Genomic DNA, 16317 nt, shown 5'->3' with positions numbered 1-16317 from the left:
CGACACCCTATCAACATAATGATAAAAAAGGCAGTTACGGTGTATTTCTTTAATGGATGTTTTTTTTTCATGAAAAACAAAGGCAGTAACCGGAAGTATACACTTATATTGTTGAGCACTTCTTCCTAACACGAATGGGACACGGTGCAAAAAGAGAGAACATCGGACGAAATTTCGAACAAAGTTCGATTCAAATAATTATCGACACCCTATCGACATAACGACGAAAAAACAAAGGCACTGATAAGAAGTTGACATCACCGAAGATACGAGAAAAGAAAGGAAAAGAACCTACAGCATTTACTGATTCTGTACCTACACACATTACAGTATGAACAATCACATCATAGTGAATCTTGCTATTCAATCATCGTGATTATAACAGGTTCCAACCATTACACTCTTAGTGTCAATTTACTCAAAGTGAGCAATCTCATAATAATACAACACTATAACGAATAACTACAAAATGATCATGTCAAAATCAAGGTCATGGTATCCTTTTCTTAACTATCTTATTAACCTTTAGTGACTTATTTCGTGTTATGTAATGATCGCATATATCATCGGACAGATTTGATTTTTCTGCATTAGGTGACGATCTTACTTTAAAAAAAAAAAACTTTTAAAATGGCGTTTATCTGCTTTTGCTTTCAAATCTTCATTTCTCTTTCTATAAGAAAGAAGAAAGTCTTTATGGCATCAGCTGTGAGCAGTGATAAAAAAACACGTGCACACACGCACGCACACATACTTTAAAGATATCCTATTCTTTTCCTCCATTGCGGTCAATTCCGCGGTGCTTTCATGGAGACACCAACGCCCGATATAGCACCCCTCATTGTGCACCACTTTATCATGACATTCCTCTTTACACTTCAGATGTCTTTCATTATTATCATTTCAATGAAAATGAAGTCTTCATCTTCCAGAGACAAGCCCTGACGATGTCTTCTAAGTCAGGGTCTGAGAAGACGTGGATACCGTAGATGCATTTTGTCTCCTCTTGTTTTTACTCGGGATGCTTTAAAAGGAGAATTTCGGCTGATGTTCAGATTTTTACATTTGAACGCGTGTAAATTGGTTATACTGGGTACAGAGTTTAAGAATTTACAGTAATTGGGATAATGGATAGGAATGTTTTAAGAATTTATAACAAATCGCAATAAATGACATAACAGCTTCATCGTAATAATGCATGAGTTGGGGCTCAAGGAAGTAGAACTAAAGAAGAAAGCATGTATAAATTCTACACAAGCAGTGACATTGATAAAGAATGGTTTGCATTGCCAGATATTTTCTGAAATAATATGTGAGCCTCGTACTCATGCATTCTTATGGTGAGCCCCCACGCATTCTCATGGTTGGAGCTGCTACCTTGTTCAGTGTAATTCTGACTTTTCTGCTCAAGGAACACGTTTATTTCCACAAATCTGAATATAGAGCTGTCGATTTGTGTACTACAGGATGTGAAATTATGAAAATCGCCAGGAGTTCCCCTTCAAATCGCAAGTCGCTCACATCTTGGTGGACAACGCTGAAGTCGATGAATAAGTTCTAGCTATATCCATTTCCTCTCCTTCCTCGGAGTCTAAAGAAATTTGAATGTACAAAACAAACGAAAAAAAAAAGTGACAGATTACTTGAATGCGTAATCAAAGAAACGGACTGTTACTGGTAGTAATGTGCGTACGTGCCGTGAAAACAAATATCTTTGATTACCACCGCAGTTTTGCAAGAAGTCAAGATGACGAGAGAAGCAGTGTTCCTGGTAGTTTCCTTCACAGTCTGAAATGTGCTGTGTAACTCTATTTCAGTTCATAGTATTTTCCTTGATCACACTGTTGTGATCATTGTATGTCATAATGTGTACATGTTCTTGAATGATTTCTTGCAATTGCATTTTTTTTTTTGCTGTTGAAAATGAAACACACGAAATGAAAATAGAAACTGTCTATACTTTCCCGTCTTCCTCCATTTCAGTGCACATTTACCAGCACATAATAATCAATGGACACCTGGTTTGTACATTAAAAATACTCATAACATTGCTTCATGAAGACCTATCAAGTTTGTCAAATACCTCGTTTACAATTCAATAATCAAGAAAAGGTCTGTAGCTGCACTGATGCTAAGATTGAAACAATGAACAGGCCTAGAGCCCCCGTATAAAAGTAACACTCTTCCGGTATCAAGGTGGAAAACTGGAGGGTGTCGTGCCCGTTGAGCACCGAGTGAATAAGCCAATTCTCAGTTCCACTTTGCGCATGAGCAGAAAAAAAAAATTAGAAAAGGTCATTCTTACCAACAGGCAATTTGGTTTTTAAATTCATTGGGATAAGCATCTGTGATGTAATGATTATTCATGTGATCCTTATAAATGCTGCTTGCCAGCACATCTACCTGACAGCAAAAGTGGTATTTGGCTATATCAATAGAAAGAGATTGTTGATGCATTCAATGTAAAGTAATGAAATGGATGCTTCCCCTTGACCGACCATTCTGGTCTTCTATTCTACGCAAGTTCTCTCTTTGTTTGAACAGAATTGATGAATGCCATAAATTGATACGTAAAGCTAATGCATTATGTCGCTCTGAAAACGAGTGCAGTGCCCCTAACCGACTGAGAAAAAAAAAAAAGAGCGGTCCACTGTGCCCATGATGCCAATGATACCAATGTACCAATGTGCCCTAACTCCGAAGTGGTTTAATGCCTTCAGTCTTTACGCTAAAGATCTGCATACTGAATGTAGGTTGATTGAGCAGTAACCTTGCTGACTGGCGTCTACCCGTTCAGTAGATAAATGGAAGAGAAAATAAGCGTTAACATAGGAGTCAAGGCTTTGTGAAAGACTGTTCTCTTGTCTACTACCTTGTCTCGTCGTTAAAGCTCCAATAGGACTCGAGGGGAGGATATAAACGTACGCCATACCCGTGACGATTGAAGAACAACAATGATACTTGGAGGTATACTGTGCAGTGTGAAACCGCACTGCAACAAATATTCCTGAGCGACACATGAGTATTGGAAAAAAAACAACATGTTATCACTGTATGATTAAGAAGAAACAAAATGTATCGGATAGGACTCATTATTAACTTCACTTACTGACCACGATTACCGTCAAGTACCTACCCTAATTAGGTGACCTATACACACCATAACAGTAAGTGAAGCAAACATACCTTGTTTCTTTTTGCATGAGCAGGCCCAACCTCTAAATGTTGGGCAGAATGGCACCTCAGCGAAGCAGCTGACCTTTCTGATGTAACTCATACCAAAGGGGAACTCATAACATCTGTTGACGAGTTCGTTAACCTTGGCATTTTGACTGTCTGCGTCATTTCCGGCCACTTCTTGCCATTTGCGGATCCCACGTTCTTCGGCGGTACCTTAAAGTGGAAATTCGAAGAAAATTACAACTTGGCACAAATTGGATTCTGTGTTTATATGCTAGAATCTTGGAAATGGCAAAATGTAAGACTTTCGCTCATTCAACAACGGGGTTCAACAACGGGAATGCAGCAAGAGCAAACGGAAAATTCATGTTTATGATGTCTGCAGGAATAAAAGAATTGAAAAAAACATTCGGCGAAGTTTTTACCTAAGTATAATAAAATGGACCAATCTAACAGCGACAGACGACGTGTCAGAGCTAATAAGTGCATTAATTTCAACTGAAGAAGCGGTTAAATTACTTCGAATTAGGCTAATTGTGATATTCTTCGTAAGGAAAGGTGGCACAGAACGCTACTATACCAGTGCCAAGCTCAGAAAGCATCAATGAGAGAGAGAGAGAAAGAGAGAGAGAGAGAGAGAGAGAGGGAGAGAGAGAGAAATAACGAGGTCAGATTTCACATGAATGTGTGAGGACAAAATGTTGAACCGGACTACCCCCATTCTCTCTATATATATATATTTTTTATTTTAATTTTTGTTGTTGTTGTTGTTCACTGCCATGAAAATGATATAAAGTAGGGCAAAGTTTGATATCAATGGTTTGGATGTTAAACTGCATGCGTTCCGTCAAAGCATTTGCGTTGACAGAGTTCACATAATTTGTCTATGCCGGAAATACGCGATTGTCACCAAAAGGACACCTCCAGATGATTTTCACATATTTACATTTGAACAAGTATACCAAGTACAGAGTTTCAGAATCTATAGTGATTGGGTTGAGGAATAAGAAAGTTTTCAAATTTTACAACAAATTGCCATGAACAAGGATGATGACATGGCATGGCAGCCTCACCATTAGAATGCATGAGTTTGGGCTCCAGGGAGTAGAAGAAAAGAAGATGGCATACATACATTGTACAAAGGTGAACTTGTTAAGCAAATGGTATATTATTGTAATGGAATTACACTGCTACATTTCTGAAATACGAGGCTCCTATGTCATCAACACTGTTTAGTGTAATTTGTTTAAGATTTTTCAGAGTGTTTCTCTGCTCAAGGCCCACAATAAATTGCACAAATCTATACATGGGGCTGTCATTTTATGTACTACATAATGTGAACTTATGAAAATCGTCCGGAATGCCTCTTTAAGTATTTCTGTGCTTACCTGGTATAGTGTTATCGAAGAAGAACCCAAAGAAACCGCCGACGAACATACTGGTAGATAACAGAACTTCGATGATTTGATCTAACTCAGCCACACCTATAGCCAAAATGAAAGTTGCATAATACTCAAATCATTTGATTAATTAAAAAAAAAAAACATAATCCGATTGGAGTTGAAGAACGACACAATAACTCACAAAGTTGGGATTTATAGCATTGACTGAAGCTTTCGCCTTTTCTCTCTCTCTCTCTCTCTCTCTCCCTCTCTCTCTTGTATAATATTTCATGTTCTATGCATCTATATACACGTAAGTATTTGGTTTTTTTCTCTCTCTCTCAATTACACATAGAGGTACAGATATATATAGATATAGATGTATATAACTATTTAACTATATTTATTTACTGTTAAGGGTTTCTGCTCGGAGTCTAAGAAGACATTGGTTTACAACAGTAGTAATTATGGAAACTCCCTGAAAGACGTCATTCCTGAGCAATGGGCGAAAATCGTCTTTCACGAAGTTTCCTTTATCATATAAATATATATACATATGTATATAAAACACATATATATATGACATATAAATATATATATATATATATATGTATATAAAACACATATATATATGACATATACATACATACATACATACATACTTTCGTACATGCACATTATGTATGTATAACAGAGAGAAGGAGAGGGAGAGAGCATGATAGCTTATAAGCGTGTTTTCGATAATAGAAACAAGGTAGCACAATATGAGAGATGTAGTTTCGGCGTTACTTGTTTTCGTTTCTTTTTAATTCTGTTCTCCTCTTTATCTCTTTAAAATTGTATTGAGTGGTTTGCTTGCCAAGGGTACGCTACCATTTGCCACGTACTTGACTCTTTGATTCTTCTTCTTCTTTTTCTTTGTTTCCATTGGATGTATAAAATGTAACTGTTCGACAATCTGAAGTTAAATCATGAAATTACATTGTGTATCTATATAGTAAGAGACCGACGGGGCATTGTACAAAATAAACATTCTAATGATGTGTTTCTGCAATAGCAAACGGCAAGGGAGTATTCAAGAGTGAGGGGGGGGGGGGAGATTCCTACCAGTTTGGATGAAGTCTGGGTTGCTTTGTATGTAGTAGGGAATGCAGAGACCAGCGAGTATGGAGAAACCTAAGATGAACAGGTTCCTGGTCGAGGTGAGGTCAACAAACTTCAGATTCGACAAGCCAACTGCAGCAACCATACCTGCAGAAGTTGGTAATGTAGAGAGCCAAGGATTCTTTTTACATAAATGATAATAATTTTCGCTATTTCGTTCATAACTATGAACTTTCTGCTATCAATTTCTAAAAGCAATGGTCGGATTATGACGTTGAAATGTCCATCAACGCAAGACAAGACTTCGGCTATTGCCTGAATACGAGCTAATAAAAGGTCACGTGACAGCATCAAATGGAATACTGTAATGCATTCACTTTACGTACATGTACAACAGGAAATGAACAGTCTACAAGAGTATACGGGTTACGCCATTTCCTGACCCACTTCATCTGACACACTCTTTCTGACACACTTTTTTTGCCATTCATTTTGTACACGGGGCCGTTTTCATGAGACGGCCTCTGTTATTGGCTACTGTGCTAATGAATATTCAACAGCCTTACGATTTTTTTTTTTTTTCATAATGAGTCACTCGGTCTGATTCTGTGTCTGTGATTGGCTTTTAGCTATTGACTTACGCGTGATATCGATCTCCTCAAGGGGGTCCATGACGATAATATCGTCAGATATCGTCAGATAATCAGATATTATCTGATTACCAGTGTGCGTGTGTGTGTCGAATTGCGTTTTAGTGCCAGTGAGTGTGGCATAATTTCTGCAGGTTTCCTGTCCATTTCTCTCTCTTTTTCTCTCTTTTGCTTTCGTATCATCTTATCTCTGTTATTCTTAGAGTACAATCGTACTACCACAAGTGTTTTTCCCCCATTTTTTGAAGTGATTATCTCGTTTGCAACAATTTAGAGGTGAGTTTTTGTTCGAGTGTTTGTTGAGTTTTTTGATTGAACACGATGTAGATTATCTACGTGTGTGCGAGAACATTCATGGTACCCACTCGTTTGTTTCCGTGTGCATTTTTACCGTACAGTGTCTTCATCGTTCGTCTTCCAAGCAGCGAGTTTTCACCCTAGTTTTCCTCAACGTAGTTTTTTACCTCAATTTTTTTTTTGCGGTGCAAGATGTTCAGTGTATTTTTTCTACGGTAAAATGCCATCGTTGATGATCTCCGTGTATTCATTACTAGTTTTCCACCTCCGTTTCCTTTTGTGTACAACTAACATTGATCTAAATCTAACGTAGTTAGCTACAAAGTCTGCGATGTCTGTACGTTTGCTGATGTGTTTTTGTGAGCTGGGAGTGACTATGGTGGGAATAATATTCAGGGTTTTGCTGTGGTTGAGATGATAGTGATGATGATCATAATGATTCTGGTGATGATATACGAACCCTTTTGATGATGCAATTTATTTCGTGTGACCATGACGTTGATCATTGATGATGGCGAGAACGACACGAGTAGCCTAGCCTAGAGGCCAAGGACGAGAGTGACACTGTCCACGGGGGCTGTTGCTCGCTCATGCACAGGAGTGGTCTAGACCTAAAGACCTGCGTTTAATCATTTTTTTAAAAACCTTTTGGTTGTTCACTTGGGTTAGTGCTCCAAAAATTCGTTTCTCTAAAGAAACTCAACCAAAAGCTTGACAATAAGGTTGCATCAGGACTATTCTTTAGTAAATATTAGATCTAAATGGCGATGCTAATTTAGTTTTCATTTAGAACTCGATTATATCCCATTTTCTTTGCTCATTTTTCATATGATAAATTATTTAGAACTGTAAATTTACTTAAATTCTGATGTACTGCATTCACCATTGTAAAAATCAATAAAAAAGAGCCCGCTGAGCAGGTGTTTCATTCTATCCTTTTCATTTCCTCCCTATCGTGTTGGTTTCCTTCCTGACACTTCCTTCTTTGACCCTGGATGGAAGAAAAAAAAAAATCCCATCTTGCCATGTAAAGACAGAACACATACCATCACGAAATATTATGACATTAGAATAGTTTTAAAAGATTATGTAAGTCATCAAAATTCTTGTGTGTGGAAATAGATAATAAATAAAAGGTGATTTCTTACAAAGCAGTTCTTTCAAATGTCCAACAGCCTCAGAACAGCTTCGATAATGAAGCAAGTGAAATCTGAAAACTATCGTGGCAACAAGTGATATTGATAGGAAATTCTGACAAAAACTGTCACAACATTTGATGTTTAAATTTGTCGTTTTATTGGATTAGGTCATGAAACTATAAATGCCACCGATAAAATCACAATCGCTCTCAATTTGAACAGAGTCAGTAGGGTAGGAATGACTCAGCAAACAGCTGATTATTTATGCGTCGTATCCATGGGCAACTGCGGGGTAACTGGAAGAAGACGCACGAAGTTTAGACTTGAGTCACGAACTATTACTTATTATCAATTTTTTAGTCAAAACATTTTTTTCTTTGGATTTCAAAAAAAAGGTCAAAATATTTCATATTACGCTTCTTAAATGTATTATGAATATAGATATGAAGTATTTTTATCGTGATTTCATGAAGAATTAGAATTATTTTGAATATATAAATACTAGACGGGCTGAACAATGAAGTCTAATTTTGCCCCAAGAATTTGCAGCCCACCGTACGTGCTGGTGGTGCATTCCTAGCGTTCTTGCCGCACTCTCCCAGCCACGTGCAAGCGCAGCATGCATGCAACAGTCACCAACAGTCACATAGAGTACATGTTTAGCTACTTCACCGATCTCACTCCTGATCTCTTGCAAAGAAAACCTTTACAAGTGTAGAAAATTCTCTCGAAACTAAGCCAGACATGAATTTGGAATATACATTACAGTGTCAAGACCTTTTCAGTGGACTTTGTTTTCGCTATTTGTCTGTTTAGCTCTTGAATGTACGACTTCTTACGTCCGATTTGTTTTTTACCTCACCACGTGGTACTGTTTTTTCAGCCCCATGCTTCCTCCATATGCACACATGTTGTAAACACACACAAGCCACCGGCACCGCGATCGAAGTTTGAGCGATAGCGATAACATGTGTGGAGCAGACATGCGGATTTCAGCACAGATGAGTAGTTGAACGTATCACGATTGTAAAACAAACATTTTTCTATGTCACTGCCAATTTGAATTAGGTTATCTAATCATAGATAGATTACGATTTTATTCTAAAATAGATTAGCTATGGCAAGAATTTGCTTACATGAGAGTTATTTGATAACATTGCAAAATAAAACCCCCGTCATTCAAAGGAATGTTCCAGAGCTATCTCGGGGGTTGGGAGCATGAATACCCTTCGCGTGTAGATCGCGCCGTAGGGAAGATCGCGCCCAAGTTCGCTGTCGACTTACTAGGCAGGCACGAAGATTACTAGTACACAGAGGCCCGGCGCCCGTACGTAGTATGGTTTAAGCAGCTGGAAAAAAAAAAAAAAAAAAAAAAAAGGTACTGGAAGCGCACGTAGTAGCAAGGCCTACACGTGGATGAGATTAGAAATTGCCGCGCGCCTCCAGCTCACCAGCTCCTGGCCGCCTCTTATTGGCCGGCCTTGAGCGCGACGTTCGACAAGCCATACCATAGTCTTGAATATTCATTAGCACAGTAGCCAATAACAGAGGCCGTCTCATGAAAACTGCCCCGTGTACAAAGTGAATGGCAAAAAAGTGTGTCAGAAAGAGTGTGTCAGATAAAGTGGGTCAGGAAATGGCGTAACCCATAACGGATAGCATGGACGCGATACACATGTATTTTGTCATTACTTCGCCATTCTTGTTTTAGAATACCTGTGCAAGTTATACTGATGACATATCGGTGCACGTTATGAGTTCGTAATTAGCTCATGTACACATTGGTACATAATGACCTTTCTTTTCTTTTTCTTTTTTTTTCTCTCTCTCTCTCTCTCAGTTGGTTAGGCACTCCACTCGTTTTCAAAGCGGCATAATGCAAAAGCTTGCTCGACATGACAATGTGGAATTCCCGTTCAAACAAAGAATGATGATAATTATGATGATGAACAGCATTTGTATAGCGCCATACATCTGTTATGGCATATACATTATGAACTCGCGTTTTGACCACGTGACTAGAACAGTCCGTCAGCTGACATTTCAGTAGGCATCCATTTCATTGTTGTTGTTTTTTTATTGAATGCAATAACCTTTTTCTTTTGATATTGCCAAATACATGTACCATGCTTGCTGTCAGGTAGATGCGCTTGCAAGCCCAATTCAGATAAGGTTCACATAAATAATCATCACATCATAGATGCTTATCTCAGTGAATTAACAAATCAAAATGCCTATTGGTACACTGACCTCTTTCTGGTCATGCGCAAACTGGAAAATTTTACGAACTGGTCAATACATGTATAATATTATCTCCGCTGCCTGCTGCGCGCTTACCGAACATGACGAAGAACATTCCACCGACAATAGGATCGGGAATCATGACAAAGAGGGCGCCAAACTTGGACAAGCATCCCAGAATGATCATGAGAAGTCCGCCCATTTGAATCACTCGTCTGCTGCCAACCTTGGATCAATGAAAGCGAGCTCATGAAATGAAAGTGAGGTGGGGGTTGGGGTGGAGGGACAAGAGATAGATAGACGATAGCTTTCGAGAAAGGTCAACAAAATGTGATATCCTTCAAGCAATTTGGGACGGTGACTCAAATGCCGTAGTCGTATAACCCATGTCTCTCATTTCTCTCCCCCCCCCCCACCATCCCCTCCCCACTGTCTCTACCATTATCTCAAAATGAAACTGATCTTATATCGTTTGCACACAGGTTACCTGTGCAGTGACATTTTATATCATACGTCCAGATTTTCAGGTCATTATTAGTTCGTCTACTATTTTTTTTTTTCTAAACAATTACCAAAATCATCGTGATCGGTGAACACTGAAATGTATATCACTTTAAAACTCATACTGTTGATACATTTTATTGTTTCCAGTTACACAAGAACAACATTTAAGATTGGCAATTTCATATCACAGAGGCGAATTTTCATTGCACTGTTCTAGAATAAATCAAACGTTTTTGCGGTATACACTTGTGAATGACATCTTGTCGACGGTGACAAAATAAAAGTGACGTTATACAAAAAAAAATTGAGATTATGATGATGTCAATCATGACAACACAATTAAAGTCATTTTATAGAGAAGCGAAAACAAACAAACAAACAAACAAATTGTTGAAAAGGGCCAGGTCTGAAGTTACCTTCGTAATGCCAATGGCACCAATGTTCTCGCTGTACGATGTGGTGCCGTTTCCCGATCCGATGGCACCGGCGATCACACAGCCTATTCCCTCCATACCAATGCCGCGGCTCACAGCGTGCGACGGAGGGGGCGGGGCCCCTGACAGTCTCGCGCACGCGTAATAGTCGCCCACGGATTCGATCATGGAAGCGAGGACACCCGCCAGCATGCCGAAAACTCCGGCGACAGAGATCGTTGGCAAACCCCACTGACCTGCCATTCGTATGGCAAAAGTGTTGTAGAGAATGATTATGGTAACTAAAAGCTTACTTATTTGCGGTACTGCAGTTCAGTGGGTAAAATCTGAACTCTTCGACATAACAGAAAATCTTACGTTTTATTACGGAAGAGAGGGAAATACTGATGGCACAACATCATGTCACACATTCTGACAACAAAACAAATATCACCACCCACCACCATGATAATCAGATCAGACTTAAAGTAACAAGAAAACTTTATTCTTCCCTCGCCTCACGCGCCATTAATATAGTCTCCATCCATTTCTTTCCCAACGTGGGCCCAATGTTCAAGCCACACCCACTCTGTACAAATGCATATTCTTAACAGTTTCATTCATGACACTTCAATAATAATGTTTCGCCCACCTCATGCAACGCGGGCAGCGTATTTTTTATTTACACCACTGCTCCGCCACTATAGTAGGCCCTAAAAAAAAAAAAAAAAAACAAAAAAAAAAACAGAAACGGCTCGCGCCTTAAGACTATACGGACTCTAAGACAAATTGTGTTCGCATAGGGCCTACTTCTTAAACACAATGACCACCGATCTCGACATCGCCTCGCTTTTTCACGGTGTGTTAGGGCTTGGACTGGTAATCAGAAGGTCCGGTGGTTCGACTCCCATTCGGGGTCTTGCTCAATATCTTGTTTTCATTTTTGCTCGTAATTTCTAAAGTATATTAAGTTTGTAACGGTTTATTCCGTCAGGCTCAAGGCTAGAGAGAATAATAAAGTCAAAGACTTCCCATATTGGGAAAAAAATATCGCCTTGAGCGCACAGATTAGACTTGCCCGCGAGCCGTTTCTTTCGTATTTCTGGGAATTTTGGCGGAGCAGTGGTGTAAATAAAAAAATACGCGCCCTCGCGCCCTGCGTGTCGCGGGTTCCAAGACAACGCTGAGGAAACATTTCCGGTGTCCTTTAGGAGATCAGTGTCTGCATTATACCAGGGATGTGATTTAAGATCTACTGTACAAATTCAGAGCAGCCTCGTATCTCGTACACCATGTACACGCAAGTGTGCACTAAGATATAACCTTTTGTCAAGGCCCTCGCTATGTCGTGGCTAACGGGCAAGCGAAGCGAGACCAGCCGAGAGCGTCAACGCTGTCCAACTCAGCCGAGCTCTCATCGTTTGCCCCCCCCCCCCCCCCCCCCATTCGCTAACCACCATAGTGAAAGGGCCTTGGCAAAAGGCTAACACTCAGATGGATTCGAACTCGGGGCCTGGGATTGGAAGTCAAGTGTCTTTTCGCACTATGCCTCAATGGCCCATAATGATTGATTTCCCAGCAATGTGGCATAATTGTTGTCACTGTCATCATTACTGAGATCATCACTGACATTATCATCATCGTTATCATTTCATTATCATTATTCTGAGTATATTAGTAGTAGTAGGAGAAGTATTAGTATCAGTTGCAGTAGGAGGTCGTGGAGTTGTAATAGTTTTACATAGTAGTAGTAGTAGTTGTAGTAGTAGTAGTAGTAGTAGTTTTACGTATAGTAGTAGTAGTAGTAGTAGTAGTAGCAGTAGTACTAGTAGTAGTAGTAGTACTAGTAGAAGTAGTAGTAGTAGTAGTAGTAGTAGCAGTAGTACTAGTAGTAGTAGTAGTAGTAGTAGCAGTAGTACTAGTAGTAGTAGTAGTACTAGTAGTAGTAGTAGTAGTAGTAGTAGTAGCAGTAGTACTAGTAGTAGTAGCAGTAGTACTAGTAGTAGTAGTAATAATAATAATAGTAAGTAGTATTCCTAGTAGTAGAACTACTATTACAACCTGTATTGTTATCATCACTAGCATGATAATAATCGCAATCATCATCATCACCATGTATCATCATCATCATCATCATCATCACTATGTATCATCATCATCATCATCATCATCATCATCATCATCATTTTGACTTCCAAAGTTGTGACTTACTATGGACACAGCAAAGAATCATGAAATTTAAACAAAAGCATGAACTATTTAGACAATTTTTAATAACAACATTTCGAGAGCAACTCGCCTGGATATGGAATCCTAAACCAAGCCGCCTCATTTAAGACTTGAACCCTCAGATCAGTGCGTGCATTGTAACCATAGCTATCAGGGTCCGTCGGAAAGACGTTGGTTTCCGTTAGAATAAAAGCAAAAAGCCACGAAAGTAGAATGGCCATAATAACCTATGAGCGAAAAAAGGGAAAACAGGAGGAGAAAAAAACAAAACATAAAATCACTTTTAATTTCATTCTTTTTGGTAAGAGTTGTTCACCAACCCATAGCGAAATAAATGTGGTCTGCAGATGGCCATCTGCAGGCCATCCGATAGCTATCCGATGCTATGCCATCCGATAACTATCGGATGGCAATTTCACATGCAAATTAGTTACCATCAGCAAGCCATCGACTAGCAGATGGCTTGCTGATGGGTACATTTCCCGATGGCTTGCCGATGGGTACATTTCCCGATGGCTTGCTGATAGCACTGCGGATGGCTATACCTACTGGCCATCCGATGGCTATCCGGTGGTTATCCGATGGCTATCGGATGGCAATTTCACATGCAAATTAGTTACCATCAACAAGCCATCCGCTAGCAGATGGCTTGCTGATGGGTAAATTTCCCGATGGCTTGCTGATGGTAAATTTCCCGATGGCTTGTCGATGGGTGCATTTCCTGATGGCTTGCTGATAGCACTGCGGATCGCTATACCTACTGGCCATCCGATGGCTATCTGGTGGTTATCCGATGGCTATCGGATGGCAATTTCACATGCAAATTAGTTACCTTCAGCAAGCCATCCGCTAGCTGATGGCTTGCTGATGAGTACATTTCCCGATGGCTTGCTGATGGGTGAATTTCCCGATGGCTTGCTGATGGGTAAATTTCCCGATGGCTTGCTGATGGGTATACATTTGCCAATGGCTTTCCGCATGCATCCACAAACCACGTCACAATCCTTGTACGTTATAGTAATGGGACAATTTCTGGCTGGTGTATCCGGTCACTCGAAGTCAGCACCTTTCTGCAGGAATCTCTGTTAGGATCAATTTTCAATATATATATGTCATTGCCACAATCCATACAGAGACTCTATCATCTCGGTTCATAGAGATAGGCCTACTAGCACTATATAAAGCACTTCCCACCAATATCTCAAAGTCCGATCGGTATTTACCATCGCGCAGGTATATCCAGTGCACAACCACACACAATCCCACTCATAGCAATTTGCGTAAATATGTCTCATGGAGCTTAACGTATCACATGGCAGGAGTTAATTGACACAATTTCCGATGCAAAAACGTTTAGGCTCCACTCCTGATACTATGTAACATTGCTTGGTCCTTTTAGAGACTACCATTAACATCTCGCGGGTTCACAATCACTCACCATTCAGTTGGTACCGGGTAATCATGTTGATTCATCATCTTCTAGCTGACACTGGATACTACTAATATAAGGCTCATACTGAACATTGCAGCTACACTTGATCCACCACAATTGCAGGCTCTTCAGTTTTCACACAAAGTTAGGACATTCTGTTACTGTGTGACATTAAAATATGGGATGAAATGAGAAACTTGCTTACCTGCTGATAAGAATGATGGAGGAGAGACATAGACCCTATTGGAGTTGTGCATGGAGTGGTATAGGAATGATGATGCCCAACGATTATTTCAAAGCTGGTTTAACCAGGGAGGTGGGCACCTCATTGGTCTGACCACAAGGTCATCATCACCCCATACAGTCTCTCCCCCAGTCTCTTGGCCTGGCCCATAAATTTTCTTAATGACACACAAATATATATTGTGTATGAACTCCTGGTTTCAGAGACTATGTTTGCTGATGTCTTCCTGGTGATACAAATGATCAGATTTTTGAGACTACAAGTTTTCTGATGGCTTCCTGATAACTGTTTTTATTTGCCAATGTCATCTTGATGGTTGATGCTTTGCCATCAGCGGTAAGACATCAGCTACCTGATGTCTTCCCGATGGTTAGGTGAGAAGCTGTTTAAAAAACCGAGTTTGCTGATGTGCTCCTGATAGTTATCAATTGGCCATCAGCTAGCCGATGTCTTGCTGATAACTGGGTTAGAAACTATCAGGAAGACATCGGCTAGCGGGTGATTGCTGATAGCTACCAAATCACTGCCCAAATGCTATCCGATAACCATCGGATGATCATCCGATGGCTATCGGATAGTATTCTTTTTTTGGTATGGGAATTCAACTCAATCTATACTGCTGTAAGTTGCTATTTTACTTGCACCCATCCCCCAGGCTTCGTGACTGTTTTTTTTTTTTTTAACAAAGTTCCACTTACATTATTCAATATGTAAAATGACTTTGAACATTATGCAAGCTCACGTGAAAGAACATCAGACTTGGTACTCATGTTACCTGTAAATGCTGGTAGTAATAAAAATTATAGATTATACATGGTATAATAAATTAACTGTAACTTTGGCCCCATTACGCCCAGAATTTTACCAATAGTTAACATTGTTTTGTTTGTCTGAATTAAATTATGTACCAGTAAATAGTCAGTTCCGGTTTCATGAGCGGGCTTCCCAACTAGGCTTATCAACCTAGGTCACTGCAGTTGATAATGATTAAATTTCAACTCACGGTGAGAACATACGGGATTCCTAAAAATACTTTGCATGAGGATAAACAACAGATAGAAAGAGATGGGGCACTATACATTCCTGTGTTTTGTTAAAGATGATTAAAACGTTTTGGTACCTCAAAAGTTTCCTTGAATTTCCTTGTCTTAGTTTGTGTTTCGGGTTAAAGTACCTTTCATATAACTAACACTGTGAGACTTACTCGCCCCAAAGTGCTCTCATGTCTTAGTAATCATGCAATTAACTGCGACCAGCAGCCCCATACGCATAGCGTAATCGGGCTTCGCATTGTAACATTCAGGATCATGACAGATTTAGTATCGCAGGATAAAATGTCAACTTAAAATCCCAAAAATTCTTCAATTTGAAGACTTACCAATTAAGTTGAAGTATTGAAAACAGGCTTCGGGCAACGTTTAGTTCTGCCTATAGTCCCTTTCTGTTCGAATTGATGACTGAATGTGACTCGGTCGACAGGACCTTGGGAGAGCTACATGTAT

General features: G+C 39.6%; 1 protein-coding gene across 1 annotated transcript in view; it reads right to left on the bottom strand.

The window, feature by feature from the left end:
• Positions 1 to 1517: 1517 nt before the first annotated feature.
• Positions 1518 to 16317, bottom strand: part of LOC139736245 (solute carrier family 23 member 1-like) — a 52998-nt gene continuing 38198 nt past the window's right edge. Inside the window, exons 8-14 of the mRNA XM_071646977.1 lie at positions 13210 to 13366; positions 10914 to 11167; positions 10090 to 10219; positions 5670 to 5813; positions 4569 to 4664; positions 3187 to 3393; positions 1518 to 1591 (exon numbers count right to left, since the gene is read on the bottom strand). Coding sequence (XP_071503078.1) covers positions 1518 to 1591; positions 3187 to 3393; positions 4569 to 4664; positions 5670 to 5813; positions 10090 to 10219; positions 10914 to 11167; positions 13210 to 13366 — 1062 coding nt within the window. The remainder of the gene's footprint in view (positions 1592 to 3186; positions 3394 to 4568; positions 4665 to 5669; positions 5814 to 10089; positions 10220 to 10913; positions 11168 to 13209; positions 13367 to 16317) is intronic.

The sequence above is a fragment of the Diadema antillarum genome, unplaced genomic scaffold (genome assembly GCF_040938485.1).
Source record: "Diadema antillarum isolate AM-2024a unplaced genomic scaffold, OU_Dant_1.0 seq00000634_RagTag, whole genome shotgun sequence".
Classification (NCBI taxonomy): Eukaryota; Metazoa; Echinodermata; class Echinoidea; order Diadematoida; family Diadematidae; genus Diadema; species Diadema antillarum.
This window is presented reverse-complemented; position numbering and strand designations above follow the sequence as displayed.